Source organism: Asterias amurensis, chromosome 8, assembly GCF_032118995.1.
Source record: "Asterias amurensis chromosome 8, ASM3211899v1".
NCBI lineage: Eukaryota > Metazoa > Echinodermata > Asteroidea > Forcipulatida > Asteriidae > Asterias > Asterias amurensis.
This window is the reverse complement of record NC_092655.1, coordinates 1,491,046-1,508,188: the sequence shown is the minus strand read 5'-3', so window position 1 is coordinate 1,508,188 and position 17,143 is coordinate 1,491,046. Positions and strand designations below refer to the sequence as shown.

Below are 17,143 nucleotides of genomic sequence, written 5' to 3'. Positions count from 1 at the left end.
TCGTTACAAGGTTCACGCATTAGCCGGTTCACGTAAAGACCTGGGCCCAATTTCATGGCTCTGCTTAGTGCCGAATTCTGCGCTTACGATCACGATTCCCCGCTTACGTGCAAGCGCCGAATTTCTGCGCTAGCCTTGTAAGCCTAGAATGCCTAGTAACGGGGAGTACGCACGCGCAGAAGCCCAAATTCGCCGCTAACCCGTGAAATACGCGTCGCTTGCCGTGAGCACACAATTCCCTGCTTCCATAAGCGCCGATTCTGTGCTTACGGTAAGCAGAGCCATGAAATTGGGCCCAGTGTGAATGTTGCTTATCTCTGATCCGCTTTGAAAAGAAGCGAGGCTGAGCCGGAGAGGCCCCGGGTAGGTTTCAAAGCGGTTCGAAATGGAGGTAGTGTGAAAAGGCCTATTGTACAACTTGAGAAATAAACATTATTTAGACAAGCGACATTTCCCAAACGTATACTGAAAAATACGAAACAACTGCACGTTGATTAAGAGCAGAAAGAGAACAAATGGCATGTTTGTTTAACCTTTAAATCTGATGATGTCTTTTTGTTAACGTAAAATTACAATTAAAGTTTGTTTAAAATGTTCTTGTTATTAACACACCAGTTTGAAAGTGAGTCAATGCTGTACCAATACTCAATACGCAATGTTGGTAATATTTTACAAACATACTTGGAATGATGGATGTTCGGGTTGACGGGGAACATTTTGTCTACATTTCTTGGTTTGCGGTAACACCATGTATGTATCTACTTGCCAGGTAGAGTTTGTTCTATTTAAAGCCAGTGGACACTATTGGTATTTGTCAAAGACTAGCCTTCACAGTTGGTGTATCTCAACATATGCATAAAATAACAAACCTGTGAAAATTTGAGCTCAATCGGTCATCGAACTTGCGAGATAATAATGAAAGAAAAAACACCCTTGTCACACGAAGTTCTGTGCGTTTAGATGCTTCATTTCGAGACCTCCAATTCTAAATCTGAGGTCTCGAAATCAAATTGGAGGAAAATTACTTCTTTCTCGAAAACTGCGTTACTTCAGAGAAGCCGTTTCTCACAATGTTTTATACCATCAACCTCTCCCCTTTACTCGTCACCAAGAAAGGTTTTATACTAACAATTATTTTGAGTAATAACCAATAATGCCCAGTGCCTTTAACAATATAAAAACACTATGTATGTGGATGTGTGTAAGTAGACTTCTAATATTCTCAGGGACACACTTCGTTTTACGCGATGATAATGAAGATGTAAGAGAGATTTACTAAGCGTCTCGATTGGTGTAATTTTTACAGTGACGTAGATCTGGTTACGGAATGGTTAGTGTGAGATTCATCGGTTCGGTGTCCAAGGTGGGATCGTCGTGTTCGGTGCTTTGTTTCTTGCTGAGAGAGCGAGAAGAATTAGCCAGATGGCCTGACGTTAAGGAGCCTGTTGCCAAGTCACTCATGGCACCTCCCGTTGTCAGCAATCTTTCGCTCCGTGCCGACCCATCGTACATTTTCAACCGGGCTCCGATCGACTCACGTGTGCATAAAGTTATGTCTTCGGTCGATCTCCTGCCGCGAATGTTCCCCGTTGAAGCACGTAGCAGTGGAGAGCCCTCTATTGTCGAATGACGTCTTGAGATCTGAGCATTCGGATCCCTTGCTCCCTGGAAAACGTCGTTGTCGGCAGACCTGTACTTCGGGATGAGCAAGACGTTCTTATTAGGTGCGAGATACGGGAAGGAATCGCGTTTAGCAGCGACACGGTGCATCGCTGAAGATGCCACCCGTCGCAGCGTGTGATACATCGGGTCGATATCGCTGGATAGACTCTGATTCGGGTCGTTGTAGTCAAAGGCAGCGTTTGCCGGCGCGAGAGGGCGGAAGGCTTTATCGAAGCGTATTTCTGGATGGGAGAGACTTCGGCTTGTGACGCGGTCAACTTTGGGGGAATCTTCCACTACCCCTACACTATTGCGATGCCTCTCTTGGTGATGAGGTGGGAGAATCGGGTAGCTAGATCTACCCGGGGTGCCAAAGGTCAATGAGACGTTATCGTAGCTCCATGGGGCACAAGGGAACTCTGGAAGCTTGAGTGGACCTGCCCGCCTGCTGTACAGGTGTGAGGTGTCTGTGTACAGCCTGTGATTGCCCTCGACTCTCTCATGCTTGCCCTGGTTGTGTCTCCATGCAGCTGGGTTCTGGCTGAGTGAGAAGGGCTGGCTGGATGGGTGCAGTAGACTCAAACCATCTGTTTTAAAATAGATAGAATAGAATAGCAAATAGAAATAAGTAACAATATTGCTTAAAAATTGATTTGACTACAATACACAAGAAAATAGACTCACCAATGTCGTTCAAGGCGTGATGGCTAGCATCGGTTTGCTCGGACAGTTTACTGGCGCTTTGTAGAATCCTGCCAAGATAACAAGTATGATGAATATTAATCATTATTGTGTCTCTGGTTTTAAAAGGGTGTACCATACTATTTATTTGTGCATGTTTTCACATTTAGTTGGGAGGCGGGGTGGGGTGAGGCGGGTTATGGCACTGTTTATATACCATATTCCTAACACAGACTCCCCAACCAGCCCGCCCCCAACGACCAATGACTGAACACTCACGCAGTGACGTCAGCATCACGGAACGCCTTGGCGAATGGGTTGTTCTGGATCTTCAGTTGTGTGATCTGCTCACTATGATAAGCCGTCACGGCAATAAAGGATGTATCCTCAAACTCGAAGCAGAACTGTTGTTGCAGCTGAGGCTGAGGCTGTGGCGACCGAGATGATGGTTGTAGGTGGTAAGGACTACCGCCCTCTGTTGATATATTCTGGTCGCAAAGACGACGTTGTGGCGATGATCCACTCAGTTTGGTTAGGATGATGCGAGGTGTGTACTTATGCATTGAGTGAAGCACAATCTATATATAGACAATATATTCAAATGTTGGTTGCAGTCGATTACCCTTATGAAAACAAATCAATACAGTAAAAGTTTGTGGTCACACCATGTAATGATATTCTCTATTGAGTTAGGGTGGTTCTGGAAAAAAACCGTTTGTTTCAACTCGACGTTTCGATCAGTATGCTCTCTGATCGTCTTCTGGAGAAAGCTGGACTCTGATGTTATATGTTATATATGCGGCTTAAAGTACTGTTGATGCGGGTTAGCTTACATGGTGATGCACGAAGGCGGGAGAGGGGGGGGGGTAACTTACGTCGAAATGAACCAACGGTTCTTTTCAGAACCACCCCAACTCATTTAGAGATTATCATTGCATGGTGTTACCGCAAACATTTACGATGAGCAAGTTCGGTGAGTGACTAGACGTGATCAGAGCCGTATACTGGGAACCAGACACTGTGACGTAACTCTCGAATTGACCATAGTCGACCTTGCTCAAAAGCATGGTTCGATTTAGGGTGCGTTCGTTTAGCTTCCCTGGGTCGACCCCGGTCTCCTCCCCCCCCCCCCCCCCCGCGTTCGAATAGCTTTGACGTCATTCCGGGGGCTCACCCGGGTCAGCCCCAGTTCCCTGCTTGTGGAGTGTGTCACTATTGGGGGCTGGCCCCAGGTGCATGACGTCACTACGAGAACGGTGGGTGGTCGTTCGTTTAGCTCTAGTCAGGGGCTCACCCGAGTGAGCACCGCGGGGTAGACCCAGGGAAGCTAATCGAACGCACCCAGAGTCAATCTCCTTGGTTAGTCTAGTCAAGTCTACTCGAGTCTAGTCGCACCCAAACTTACTCTATATCGTATTTCCATCATGGAAAGTTTCAGATCCTACTTATAAAAATATCAACATACTCATAAACTGTCGGGACATTAATTTTTCGCTTACATTCGTTCTTCCAGTTTCTTTGTTGTTGGTGATCTTGAGTTTTGAGAACGATACTTTATCCTGCATCCAGAATGCACCCGGACTGGGTGAATCTGGGTGCTCGAAGGGTTCGTTGGGTGGCTCTGGGTCTGCCTTACCCACTGGCATCCATTTACCGTTGATGAACTTGTAGCGGTTTCGGTCGCTTGAATCCAGTTCCATCTGTACCCTGTACATTGCCGAAGGGTCCATGCCTCGAATTGTCGTCACAATGCATGGAAACATTCGTCTAATCAAAAATTTGAATAAATTATCGTAAATATTAGTCGCAAGGCAGTGGACACTATTGGTAATTGTCAAAGACTAGCCTTCACAGTTGGTGAATCTCAACATATGCATAAAATAACTAACCTGTGAAAATTTGAGCTCAATCGGTCATCAAAGTTGCGAGATAATAATGAAAGAAGAAAACACCCTTGTCACGCGAAGTTGTGTGCGTTTAGATGGTTGATTTCGAGACCTCAAGTTCTAAATATGAGGTTTCGAAATCAAATTCGTGGAAAATTACTTCTTTCTCGAAAACTATGGCACTTCAGAGGGAGCTGTTTCTCACAATGTTTTATACTATCAACCTCGCCCCATTACTCGTCACCAAGAAAGGTTTTATGCTAATAATTATTTTGAGTAATTACCAATAGCGTCCACTGCCTTTAAAGGGAAGGTACATGTTTGGTAATCACATTTAAACACAAATATTAACTTAAAAACTGACTTGTTAACAAGCATTTGAGAGCTGTTGATAGTACAAAACATTGCGAGAAACGGCTCCCTCTAAAGTAGCATAGATTTTGAGAAAGAGGTAATTTTTCACTAGTAAGTAAATAAGTAATAAAAGACTTCTATTAATATTATAGCTATTAGAAGTCTTTTATTCCTATCTGTAAGCACACAAATTCGTCCTACAAGAGTGTTTTTTCTTTCATCATTTTCTCCCAACTCCGATGACCAATTAAGCTCAAATTTTCACAGGTTGGTTATTTAATGCATTTATTGAGATACATCAATTGAGAGCACTGGTCTGTGACAACTACCAATAGTGTACCTTCCCTTTAAAGGAATCGCACAACATCGGTAAACAGTTTTGTCCAAAGGCCCACTTCGTGTATCACAACTTATATATGAAATAACAAACCTGTGAAAATTAAGGCTCAATCTGTCATCGGAGTTGGGAGAAAATAACGGGAAACCCACCCTTGTTTCCACACGTTTCGCCGTGTCATGACAAGTGTTTAAAATATATCCGTTATTCTCGATATCGAGAATTGATAATTGTTTTAATGTTTTCTCAAAAATGTGGCATTTCATGGAATAATATTTCAAGAGAAGTCTTTCATCATTACCTTCTGTAAACCCTGTAAGTTTTTTGTAAATCTGTGAACAATTCTAGCTAAACATAATAATAAATGTACCTTAAAAGTCGTCAATGGTCGTCGCTGATTACGTCATAGTTTTTTTTTTCGAGTTTGCAAAAGAACCCATTTTGGTGTTATTTCTGCAAAAATTAACAGTCGCACCTTTCACTTGCTAAGATGTTTGGGTTGTCGGTTATTATTAACACAAATATCTTTGTGAATATTTTCAATGTGGCTTATATCTTTGAAAACCATTATCGCAAATGTTTAAGCGCGGAAAGTTGGACAAACTAAAAATGAAAAACACTTTATAAAAAATAAAAAATAAAACAAAAATTGTGCATCGTCATCATAAGTTTGTGACTGGGGTGTGGGGGGGGGGGGGGGTATCCGACAACACGATATGTATTAAGTTTGCATTTCTGATTAACAATGTATCTCAGTAGGCAAAAATAAATACCTTCCAATGCGGTTGACTATCATTTCAGTGCCACATTTGTTGAACAATCTCCAGAGAGCAGAATTCTCCAAATTAACGTGGATGCCATCTACGACCTTTAAAATGGGATGCTCCAAGTCCGCAAAACCCGAGCCGTGCAAACTCTCCTCTTCCCCCGTCGCTCCTTCCTCATTTGCCGGTCCACCGTGCATTTTTAACACCGTACTTGACGTGGAGTAATCCTTTTGTTTTGTGGTGGAAAGCAGACCATCTTCCCTGAAATTTTCACCACCTTTCGGTGGCATCTGGAGATCAAAGATGCTCGTGTTGAACATCTTATCGCAGTTTGGAACATCCTCTTTCCTCCCCGAGAAGCTATGGTTCTCGGGAAACAACGTTCTCGGGAGAGGAAAACCAATTTTGTCATGAACGGAGAATTCCCTGAGAAGCGAAGCTGCCCGATGGACGAGTGGATCGTGGGCTGCATCGTCGATCTTGTCTCCATGAGAAACCGCTTCCTTGACTGACTCCGAACGGCTGTAGATTTCGGCATTCCTGTTCTCGTCGTGATCTATCTCCATAGAATCTGTAAAGGTTAAAGACTCTATAGAAAAAGCTCTTGCATTTCGTGAAAGCTCCATACCTCAAACTCACAAAAACTTCTAAATTGTATGTTTGAAAAGGAAGACACACACAGCCTCTCTTATACCAGCGCGACTTTGTTACCAATGTGAATTTGTCCTAATGCTTTGAAGAAGATGAGAGCTAGTATATTTCATCCGTCTCATTAGTATGCATTACGCCTAGCCTGACACCACAAGTAATCACTGATTTGGTTGTAGAGTTCCTGTGTGGTTTCTTGTATAGTCCTTAATTACCGTATCGAGAGGGAAAACTTACTATCTGCAAGTAAAGAGTGAGTGTCCAGCTTAATTCAGGATTTGGACAAAAACAAAAGGCTTGTTTTTTTTCTCTTTCTTACTATTTATAAAACTCAACGAACAACCGAAATATATATAATTTACTTTATGTTTTCAATAGTACCCCCCTACTGTTCCAACATTTAAAAATTGTTGCAAACTGAAAAGTAAAAGAATTGTCCTTAGAGACCGAAAAGAAATACACAATTTTGAAAGCGAAACGTGTTTCGTTTTTCGAAATAAATGCTGTTATTTTCGTTCCACCGACAAACTCAACTCGTTCCCTTGACATACTAAGGCCCTTTACGAAACCACGGCTTTGTATAGTGGATTCGGCTTCAGGCTCCGTTCTCTAGTCTGAAGCCCTGAGCACGTATACGCAAAAAACGCGCAAATTGTCAAAGCAACCGCAGGGCCAAGCTAGCCTGAGCCGAATCTGGGACCGAAGCCGCAATTTCGCAAAGGGACATACTATTCCTTCAAAGTTCTATTTCGTTCCCGCGAAATAAGGCCTAATACTTTGGTTCATCTGAATCTATCTTATATTCTCTCAATATTCATTGTTTATAAAAAATAAGAGCAGCGGGCATACCAGCTGATTGGGAACGCCTGGCCAAAGACCGGCCTGCCTGGCGACAGCTTGTCCGACAGGGCGCTAGGCATACAAAATGCATAGGCCCAGAGCCAGGAGGAGCGACGTGCACGTAGGCACGCCCATGCTGTAAGACGACCTCTACAGGCATCATCTGACAAGATGGCTTGACGATGACATGACGAAGATAGACATAATATTTTGGTCCCTTTTAAATATGATTTTGTTCCATTGAAATAACTTGTGCCCTCATAGCCCCTTTACCATTATTGTTAGTTTTCCACCTGTTCAATGCCGAGAGAGGCACATTTACATTTGCATGTTGTTTTTAAAAGTTTTTATTCTAGTTATATTGAAACTTTGAATTTATTTCAGTCTTCTGGAGTCTGGACTCAAGATAAGGGCAAGGACCCTTTCCCCCCTCAAGGGTACTTCTGACGTCAGTGTGTTTATTGAGACGGTTTCATTTTTAATGAGCTTGAAATTGTAAGTGTTTCAGTAAACTTTTTTGTCTTCTCGTGGCTAAAAAAGATTCATCGTTTGGCGACGACACAAATTGTAATCCATCGCAAGGTTTCCTTGTTATAAAGATGGCAGTTAAAGGAACACGTTGCCTAGGATCGGTCGAGTTGGTCTTTGAAAAGCGCTTGTAACCGTTTGTTATAAAATGCAATGGTTAAAAAGATGTTTTTAAAGTATAGAATACAATGATCCACACAAATTTGCCTCGAAATTGCGTGGTTTTCCTTTTGCTTTGCGAACTAATGCGGTCGAAAGGGAGCCTCCAAAATTTGACTCCCATCAATTTGGCCGACCGTGTTAGTCGACATTTTGCTTATAAGTAAGCACTACGTTTTTTGTTTTTATGAAAGTCGCCGGACAAACAAGGCCTGAAGGCCACTTTAAGGTGTGGGCTACAGTCTACTATTTTTCCAGAGGCCGTTGCCACCTACTCCTAGGGCTGAAACAGGGTTACTATACAGTCCATACGGATGTAGGCTTGGGTATCAATTAAGTCCGAAGCCTGGCCGGTAGCAGAAAGCACTACCTCCCAAATTTTGACAAAAACGATCACCCTAAACTTACACTTTTCAAAACTGTGACACAAGTTAAAAACAAACAAACACACAAACAAACAAACAAACAAACAAACGAACAAACAAACAAGCACCCCAACTCCAAAACAAACAAACAACCCAACAAACAAACAAAGAAATTAACAGTGATCAATAAAGTTCAAAGTGATTCAAGGCAATCAATATAAAGGGTTGGTGATGTGCCGAACAAAAAAAATCATAACCAATCCCCCCCCCCATCACAATCTGAAACCCAACCCACTGGGGACCGACACAGGAACAAACAAGTCTTTATTAATACGCCCTTACTGCTGAGAAATCAATGTGTTACAACACACTTCAAGCATTAGAGGATCGTCCAATCAACACCTCTGTTCTTCACTGCCCTCGCTGAGTTGAAAGCCCCGGTGTAAAATTCACAGGAGAACCGTTCAGTGCCTGAGTTCCCATCACCTTTAGTTTTGTTGTGTAGCCTTTCTTTTTTCGGGCGAAGAGCGAAGAGACGAAGTAGGCACATCGCTAGCAATCTCTTCCGCCCGTCATCCGGCCAATTATGAGGTAGGTCTCACAGATCATTTTCTCCCTCCGCACTCCCTCCTCGGCACAATGCTACCATGTTTTCTCTCAACTCGTTGTAAGAATTCCCAATTAAAAACACAACATGCTCCATTGCGAAGCCATAAAACAAACCAATGTAGAACACCCTCGAATAAAGGCTGCGTTTTGTAACCCAGTCTGCCATGACAATGACACTAGGCACGTAGCAACTTAAGATGGTCTTTTTGGCGTAGTGAAGAATTATTTGTTTTAGTTCACCCACACCCTTTCACACGCCATCCCTATCACTACCAAACAACCTTAAAATCGCACCTAATATCATGCTATCTACTGCATTTGTACTGATTCATCCGAAGATAGTTATTAGAAGGAACCAGGAAAACAGTACGTTTGTCGACGAAATTTAGTTCTCTTATGTTATCCTATTGCTTCTTTAGTACTATATTTTTATCGCAGCGTGAGGACCTCCTTACCAGGGCAATCAATAGCCCAAACATCTCGTCTTTCGTAACCCCTTCTCTTTTTGTCTCTCTCTGTATCTCTCGTTTGTCAATAAGACACATTATTGTCAACCCCCCCCCCCCCCCAACTTAACTACAGGCCCGGAATTTCATCTTCGTGAAGACAAGCCTTCATGCATTTCCATTTCCATGAAAAGAGAAATGGGAAATACAGGGAAAGGGGGGAACTCAAGACGTCAGATGGACGATCAGAATTAATTCGATCCGATTTGGTTTGCAAGTGTGTCACAAGAGGGCGCTACATAATTTTGTTCTGATCATGCACACGTCGTCCGTACACAACATAACAAACAACTTCATGCAAAAAGGTGTGTTTTTCCTACTTTTGACGTGGTTGTTGTGAACATCATTGTTATATTTCAAAGATAATTGAAACTCAGGTAAGTTGAATAATTAACAAAAGACATAACAAGCTGACCACAAACATGTAGGTACAGTTAGTATGGGACTGAAAATGCAAAAGTAACTAACTCGGCTCAGTGAGTTAGTCAGTAAGTAACCACTCCCACCGCTTCACAGCGCTGCTTAGCGGCCGATTTTGTGCTTACTCTTACTGTGCAATTTCTATTTCATAACAGCACTGCTGCTAACCATAACCATAAGCGGAAAGGTTTCCGTATGGCGCCACCACTTTTCTTCATTCGATATGAAATAATCTAATTTACCTCATAAGGTTTATCGCGATTCAGAAACGCACTGCATTGTGGGAAGGAATATGGGGCGGTTACTATGCAGTTTGTACGACTCGCGCACGCAACACCTATACCTTTGTGTGGGTTCAACAGCGCCCTCTCTTGATCTTTTGCTATTCGCGATAAACCTTATTGCTTCAATGTCAGACTGGGGCAGAGTCAAATTTGGTTGGTAATCCTGTTTTTATCAAGGAAGAAATTTCATGCTAAGCACATTTTTATGCCAAGCAGCTCTATGAAATTGGGCCCTGCCTCTAACCTTTCATCTAACGTCTTTGTTCTGTTACAGTGCTCTGTGTAGAAGCCTCGTCTCAAGATGGTCCAGATGTCATCCGAGTTTATCTACAGTTTAATCTATATCCTGATATGTGTGTGTATTGTCATTCCACCAACCGAAGTCCGCTCAGCCGGACTCACAATATATAATCTTCTATCTGTTTGGCTTGGGAGCGAGGAGATGAGTTTTATCCAATACCACATCAAGAAAACAACATTGACGGCCATAGTGCACTCTGTTCTACCTCTTGGTAAGGGTGGGATCTAGACTCAAACAATAATCTGATTTCCAAATTTTGTTTGTCCGCAGAAATTTAGCAAAATTGTTGGCATGTTGTGGTCACGTGGCTTAGTGCATGGGACTCAAGTTGTGGTGGCTGAATCAGCAGGGTGTGGGTTCGAATCTTGATCAGAGCACTCATGTCATGTGTGTCCTTGAGCAAGACCTTCACTACAATTGCTTTTCTAGACCCAGGTGTATACAGATGGGAACCTCAGATGGCTGAGACAGTATTGTGTTTGATTATCCAGGGCTAATTTAGACAGCTTGGGGTTGTATGCTCCCAATTAGGGAGTTGATAAAGTTAGAAGAATGATCTAAAAGTATTGTATATCAGACTCAATTTCTAGTGGCTGAATCAGCAGGGTGTTGGTTCGAATCCCGGTCGTAACACTTGTGTCCTTGAGCAAGAGACTTGACTGTAATTGTTTCTCACAGGGATAAATGTGTACATGTGAGGGCAGAGATGGTTCTAGTGATTGATTTAGCTTAGTGCGCTACATATTTCCCAAGTGAGCTGAGATGGTTTAAAGAATTTATAGCCAGCTCAGGACAACAAGGTCATTTGATTTCATCAAATTGCTTTAGGCCTATATTGCAGTTGTTAGCCTTGTTTGGGGCAAACTTGCATTAAATGAAAAAAAAAATGAAGAAATGACCATTCCTGTGCTTTTGTATTTTAGCGTACTACATCGGCCTCAGTTTTGCCGCACCAAATCAGCAATGGTTCGAATTTGACGAGCTCAGCATCTGGATTCTGCTCTACCTGGGGGTCTCCACCACAGTCTGTCTCTCAACATTAACGCTCTGCTACTGGTGGTCCAAGAACAACTGGGGTAACCACCCCATCGCCAAGGCACTGCACCACCAAGGAAACAACCGAGCCTGGACGGATGTTGCCGCCAGGATCAATGTGGAGTTCCGACGGGTCGATAAGTTCGCCACTGGACCGCCGGACGTGAGAGTGATTGTTACGGACTCGTGGGTGATAAAGACGTGGGCATATGGTGTGAACGTCGCTCATCAGGCCGATTGTCATTTGAATTTATTGCGGACCGAGGAGCATGCTTTGTCACCTGAGAGCAGAGCCGGTGTGCAGTACCTTGCCATTCAAGTCATTAGCGCTAATCAGCACATCAAGCCATTTGAAATAAGGTGAGTATTTGGATTAAAGGAATGCGTTGCCTTGGATCAGTCGAGCTGGTCTTTGAAAAGCGTAACTGTTTGTTATAAAATGTATATAATAAGAAAGATATTTTAAAAGTAGAATATAATGATCCACACAGGTATCACTTGAAATTGCCTGGTTTTCCTTTTACCTCGTCGACTAACGCTTTTTGACTACCATAAATGGCTGACCGTGTTAGTTCGCCAAGTAAAAGGAAAACCATGCAAATTCAAGGCAAATTTGTGTGGATCAATGTAGTCTGCAAATTCGAGGCAAGCTTGTGTGGATCATTGTAGTCTACGTTTAAATCATCTTTCAAACCAATGCATTTGATAACAAACGGTTACAAACGCTTTTCAAAGACCAACTCGACGTTTCCAAGTTGGTTCCTTTAACCCTAAACCTCAAGCCTGGAGTTACATCAACATGCAGGCCATGGAGCCCATGGCGTTCGTCACCCCTGGTCCTGGCCTTGGTGCCCCTTTAAAAGTTTCCCATTGACTTAAAAGATTTCCCAATGGAAGTGCCCTATCCAAAATGAAAAGGCCTTGCCCTTTCAAAGATGAAATGCCAGGCTTTGAAACCTTACAATTGGCAGTTTGGTTTCGCCCAAGCCTTCACACAAAATAGCAATCAAGCCTGACCACACAGATCCTTTGTTATAAAGCTGCAGTTTGGTCCATGTTCACCCTCCATTGGGGCTCCATTTTTTATTTTTTTGTTTTTTTTATTAGGGGGGGGGGGCAGCGATATCCACAAGACCCTTGGGCTTGTAGCTTGAACGGTTTACTAGGCCAGAATTTGTTTAGCATGACTAGAATTGAAATAAGAAAAAACAAAAGTCATCTTTGCTCCAGTCAAGTCAAGTCACAATTTAAATCTCAAGCCATCTTTGCTAAAAAATAGTCACAAGTTGCAAGTCATTTTTGCTCAAGTCCAGTCACAAAATCGGCGCCATGGTTTGTTTACCATTTTGCCGAAGAACGGGAAACCATTGCGTAACTGTCAGGAAGTGATGATACCCAAGCCTACATTCGTATGGACTGTGAAAGGGGTAACCCTGTTTCAGCCCTAGGAGTAGGTGGCAACAGCCTCTGGAAAAATAATTGTAGCCCACACCTTGAAGTGGCCTTCAGGCCTTGTGTGTTAGGTGACTTGCATAAATTCACTTCAATGTAATGTGGTAAACAAAACTATGGCATCTCCTTTTCAGGACTGATTATGAAATTTGTCCTTTCGACTGACAAAAAAAATATTCCTTCTTGAAATGAAGAGACCAATTAATTCTTGAAATCCAATGATAACATGTTTCAACTTTCCCTCTGAAAACATAGAAAAATTAAGATGATCCAAAACTCGCCTATACACATTTTTCTCTGAATGATGTCGTCAGATGTTTTTAATCTTGAGAAAGTTTGCTGGGAGGGTACATCAAATTCAACAGCAAATACCATCACTTTAATGTCAGGGGGACTCTATCCGTTGGAAACTGAGTACATTGCAAAAATTAATTTGACATTTCCCTTCCTCTTTAAAAGTATTTTGGACAAAGTTTTTCTCCAAATTCCTGTCAAAGATCATTGATCTTCTTTAAACGGAATAATCAACTGTAAAAACAAAACTCTTTTCTTTAACTCCTTCAGACTGTTTTCTTCAGACTACAAAGATCTACGAGATAAGCTCACGGTCCCCGTTGTCAACGCTCGCAACGTCGTCATTCAACAGACTCTGACAGATCGTTTCCTTGATGCATTTAGTCACCAGGTGCAGACTAACCCACTATTTGTCCCTCAACTTGGGTCACCGGTGAGTCCAGAATCAATTAAAAATAAGCAGTTTCTAAAACCAATGCTTGGGCTCCAAGCTGACAAACTTCAAACGGTCATTTGACAATATCAATATCGAAGTCATATATAGAGCACATATCTACCAAACAAGGTACTCAAGGTACTCAAATCCTGGGTGTGACACTATGTTCTATGGTAGACATAGAACAATAACTGCTTTTTATCACATAATAATAATAATAATAATAATAGGAATAATATTGAAGTCTTATATAGCACACGTATCTACCAAACAAGGTACTCAAGGCGCTGAGTATATACAAACTTTTAGAAAGATAGGTTATTGCAGTGATGAATTTTGAGACCCGATTAGTTAGCATCTTATAAGGGTTTACAAGGTGCTATGGCGCATTAAGCAGCCACAGCCAGGAACACCGGGGCGAACCCCTTTCTTTTTTTGATAAGTGCACTGGGTTCTTTTACATGCGTTACACAAAAACACAACACATGGGACCAACGGCTTTACATCCCATCCGAAGGACCTGTTAAAGAACCACATACTACACTCGAATGGGAGGGAGTATACATGTAGTATGTATGTTATTGATAGAAACACAAAAATGTGCCTACAACTGTCGCCCCCTGTCGTGTTGCAGGGTTAGCGCTTTCAACCTTCTGTGCTTGGACAAAAGTGCTTAATGTGCCTGGTTGAGGGTCGACGACTCTTGCATGACAAGTTATTGTGAATTGCCATCGCAGAAAAAAACAATATGGCTTCTATTGCTTATTTAATGATGACGATTGCAATATTTTTGCTGACACAGGCACCGGAGAACTGCATTGGCTGCTTGCTTTCGCCAGCAAACATCAAACTCGTCAAATTGTGCGAAGAGTCACAGCGTGGGGACTGCGTGCAGTGTTTCTGCCGACCAATGTGGTGTATGGACTGCATGTGCAAGTGGTTTGCCAGCCGCCAGGACCAGGGGCATCCAGAGTCCTGGCTAGGGAGCAGAGCGCCCTGTCCAACGTGTCGCTCTAAATTCTGTATGTTGGACGTCTGTTTAATTCCCTGATGGTATTAATTTTTATATGTTGTATTTATTTTGAAAGTGTAAAGGTTGACAACTCTGTTATGTAAGCAGGTTAGAGGCTAGTCAAGCTTAAACTAAGATGGAGCGAGCATTGTTACTTACATGTTATGTTTGGGAGGTAGTGCTTTCTGCTCTACCCGACAGGCTTCTGATGGATGATACCCACGCCTATGTCCTTATGGACTGTAAAGGGGGTAACCCTGTTTCAGCCCCAGGCGGAGAAGGTGGCAACGGCCCCTGGAAAAATAAATTGTAGCCCACAACTTGAAGTGACCCTCAGGCCTTGTATGTCTGGTGACTTGCATACAGAACATTTAAAAGCAGCCATGTTATAAGGTGAGGCCTGATGAGCCTCCAACTTAACAAAGTTGTCAACCTTCTTTACAAGGGGTTACATTTCATTCTTGAATACAGGTTGATTTTTGCCACAGAATAAATTTGTATATCTTAAATTTTATTAGTGTAAAAACTGCATCGGAATGAAGAATATTGTTTGTTTGTTTGTGGAGTACATAATGAGGTGGCATTCGAGGCCACTACACCATGTCTACAATCCCGGCCATTGTCGGCCCCCCTGCCCCTTTCCAATGTTGGTTCTGATTGCACGGTCTTCTGCGTTCCAGTCAACATTGAGCAGGGGGGGGGGGCGGGGGAGAGAATGTTTCTTGTCAGGGGGAAGTGGACATGGAGTGGTTTTAGGTAACGTTGGGAATGGCTGGCCCAAGCATTTCGGCCGCGATTGTAGAGTGTTTTCTTTGAGAGGGTAAGGCCATTTTCATAATTATATCAAAGAGCACTTCCATTGGAAAGTATAAAGTAAGGTCAAGATACCTAGTTTTAAGTAAACACAGGTGACGCCTCATGTGCGCTTGGTAGATACATAGGGATTTACAGGCTTGACACTACAACCTTGAAGCCTTAAATTAAGTCACCTTTGACATATACATGAGCAATAGGAGACTTCGGAACACGAGGTGGCAGCAGACTTACCAGGTAAATATCCATTGTTCACATAGTTCGGAGCATGCGCACATTACCAAGATTAATGGATTTTACCTGGTGAGTCTGCTGCCACCAAGTGTCCCAAAAGTCTCCCATTCAAGTCACATGTGTACCTTGACAATGAGGTGTATTTTCTACAGAAGAGGTTGACTTTAAAAAACAGCACTGGACACCTTGGGTAACCTTTCGTTACTGTAAAAGACCAGTATTCTCATTTGCTGTATCCCAGCATATGCATAAAATAACAAACATGTGAAAATTTGAGCTCAATTGGTCATCAAAGTTGGTAGGGAATAATGAAAGAAAAAAAAACTCTTATTACACAAATTGGTGTGTTGCAGATACCTAATAAAAGGCTTCAAGGCTGGAGTCTTTTAGTAGTTGAGTGAGAAAATTACTTCTTTCTGAAAAGCTATGTTACTTCAGAGGGAGCAGTTTCTCACAATGTTTATACTATTAACAACTCTCCATTGCTTGTTACCAAGTAAGTTTTTATTCTAACAATTATTTTGAGTAATTACCAATAGTGTCCAGTACCTTTTAAAGACCCTGGACACTATTGGTAATTCTCACTTGGTGTATGTCAACATATGCATAAAATAACAAACCTGTGAAAATTTGAGCTCAATTGGGAGTTGCGAGATAATAATGAAAGAAAAACACCCTTGTCACACGAAGTTGTTTGCTTTCAGATGCTTGATTTCGAGATCTAAAATTCTAAACTTGAGGTCTCGAAATCAAATTCATGGAAAATTACTTCATTAGAAAACCACTCCACTTCAGAGGGAGCCATTTCTCACAATGTTTTGTACTACCAACCTCTCCCCATTACTCTGTACAAAGTAAGGTTTAATGTTAACAATTATTTTGAGTAATTACCAATAGTGTCCAGTGCCTTTTAAGAGTGATTTATTCATGCCTGTCCGTGCCCCCTGGTCATTGCCTTGGTGCCCTTAAAATGCCCCAGTAGAAATTTAAAATTTCCTCATAGGGTGCCCTTTACCATGGACAAAATGCCTTGGTGCCCTTGCACTTTCAATAATTGATTCTTAAAGTAACTAGGGCAGTACTTGGCTTCTGTATAAGTCACCAATGTAAATATATTGTTTAATATCGATATAGAAGATGAATAAATAGAGCATGGACTCTTTACAGCATTTGAATTTTATGTTTGGACAGTATTTCTTGCCTATGACTTGTTTTTCAGACTTATGAGTTTTGCCAGTTTCATACATAATTATGAACTGTCTTTATTAAAATTTCTTTTTTAAGTAGTGTTTATTTAATAAACACAATGCTGAGGCCCTTTTCGACACCACGGATTTGGCTTTGGATTAGGCTTGACGCGTTCTCTCGTCTGATTCCCTTAGCGCGTTACGTTTCCAGGGCGCGTTTCCGCTAAAACAACCCGCGGCGCCAAGCTAGGCCTAAACCGAATCCAAAGCCGAAGCCGTGGTTTCGAAAAGGGCCGTAGATGATACAATGTAAACAGCGCCCTCATTTGAGGA

The 17,143-nt window shown here is 42.2% G+C and overlaps 2 protein-coding genes across 2 annotated transcripts; one reads left to right on the top strand and one right to left on the bottom strand.

The window, feature by feature from the left end:
* Positions 1 to 1,320: 1,320 nt before the first annotated feature.
* Positions 1,321 to 6,313, bottom strand: LOC139940801 (uncharacterized). The gene is made up of 5 exons (XM_071937182.1): positions 5,694 to 6,313; positions 3,843 to 4,110; positions 2,623 to 2,921; positions 2,347 to 2,414; positions 1,321 to 2,249 (listed from the first exon to the last, which is right to left on the bottom strand). The coding sequence occupies exons 1-5, from the start codon at positions 6,311 to 6,313 to the stop codon at positions 1,321 to 1,323; spliced, it is 2,184 nt and encodes a 727-aa protein (XP_071793283.1).
* Positions 6,314 to 9,600: 3,287 nt separating this feature from the next.
* Positions 9,601 to 16,798, top strand: LOC139941118 (E3 ubiquitin-protein ligase TM129-like). Its single transcript, XM_071937558.1, has 5 exons — positions 9,601 to 9,719; positions 10,321 to 10,558; positions 11,271 to 11,742; positions 13,399 to 13,561; positions 14,367 to 16,798. The coding sequence occupies exons 2-5, from the start codon at positions 10,348 to 10,350 to the stop codon at positions 14,613 to 14,615; spliced, it is 1,095 nt and encodes a 364-aa protein (XP_071793659.1). The 5' UTR covers positions 9,601 to 9,719; positions 10,321 to 10,347; the 3' UTR covers positions 14,616 to 16,798.
* Positions 16,799 to 17,143: the final 345 nt, after the last annotated feature.

What these genes read in the sequence shown, in the direction of transcription:
- LOC139940801 (XM_071937182.1), bottom strand. Translation starts at nt 6,313, where the DNA reads ATGGAGCTTTCACGAAATGCAAGAGCTTTTTCTATAGAGTCTTTAACC. An exon ending in CGTGATGCTGACGTCACTGC is followed by an intron (nt 2,415 to 2,622) that starts GTGAGTGTTCAG and finishes TTATCTTGGCAG; the next exon opens with GATTCTACAAAGCGCCAGTA. An exon ending in TCACGCCTTGAACGACATTG is followed by an intron (nt 2,250 to 2,346) that starts GTGAGTCTATTT and finishes ATTTTAAAACAG; the next exon opens with ATGGTTTGAGTCTACTGCAC.
- LOC139941118 (XM_071937558.1), top strand. Translation starts at nt 10,348, where the DNA reads ATGGTCCAGATGTCATCCGAGTTTATCTACAGTTTAATCTATATCCTG. An exon ending in GCACTCTGTTCTACCTCTTG is followed by an intron (nt 10,559 to 11,270) that starts GTAAGGGTGGGA and finishes TTTGTATTTTAG; the next exon opens with CGTACTACATCGGCCTCAGT. An exon ending in ATCAAGCCATTTGAAATAAG is followed by an intron (nt 11,743 to 13,398) that starts GTGAGTATTTGG and finishes TAACTCCTTCAG; the next exon opens with ACTGTTTTCTTCAGACTACA.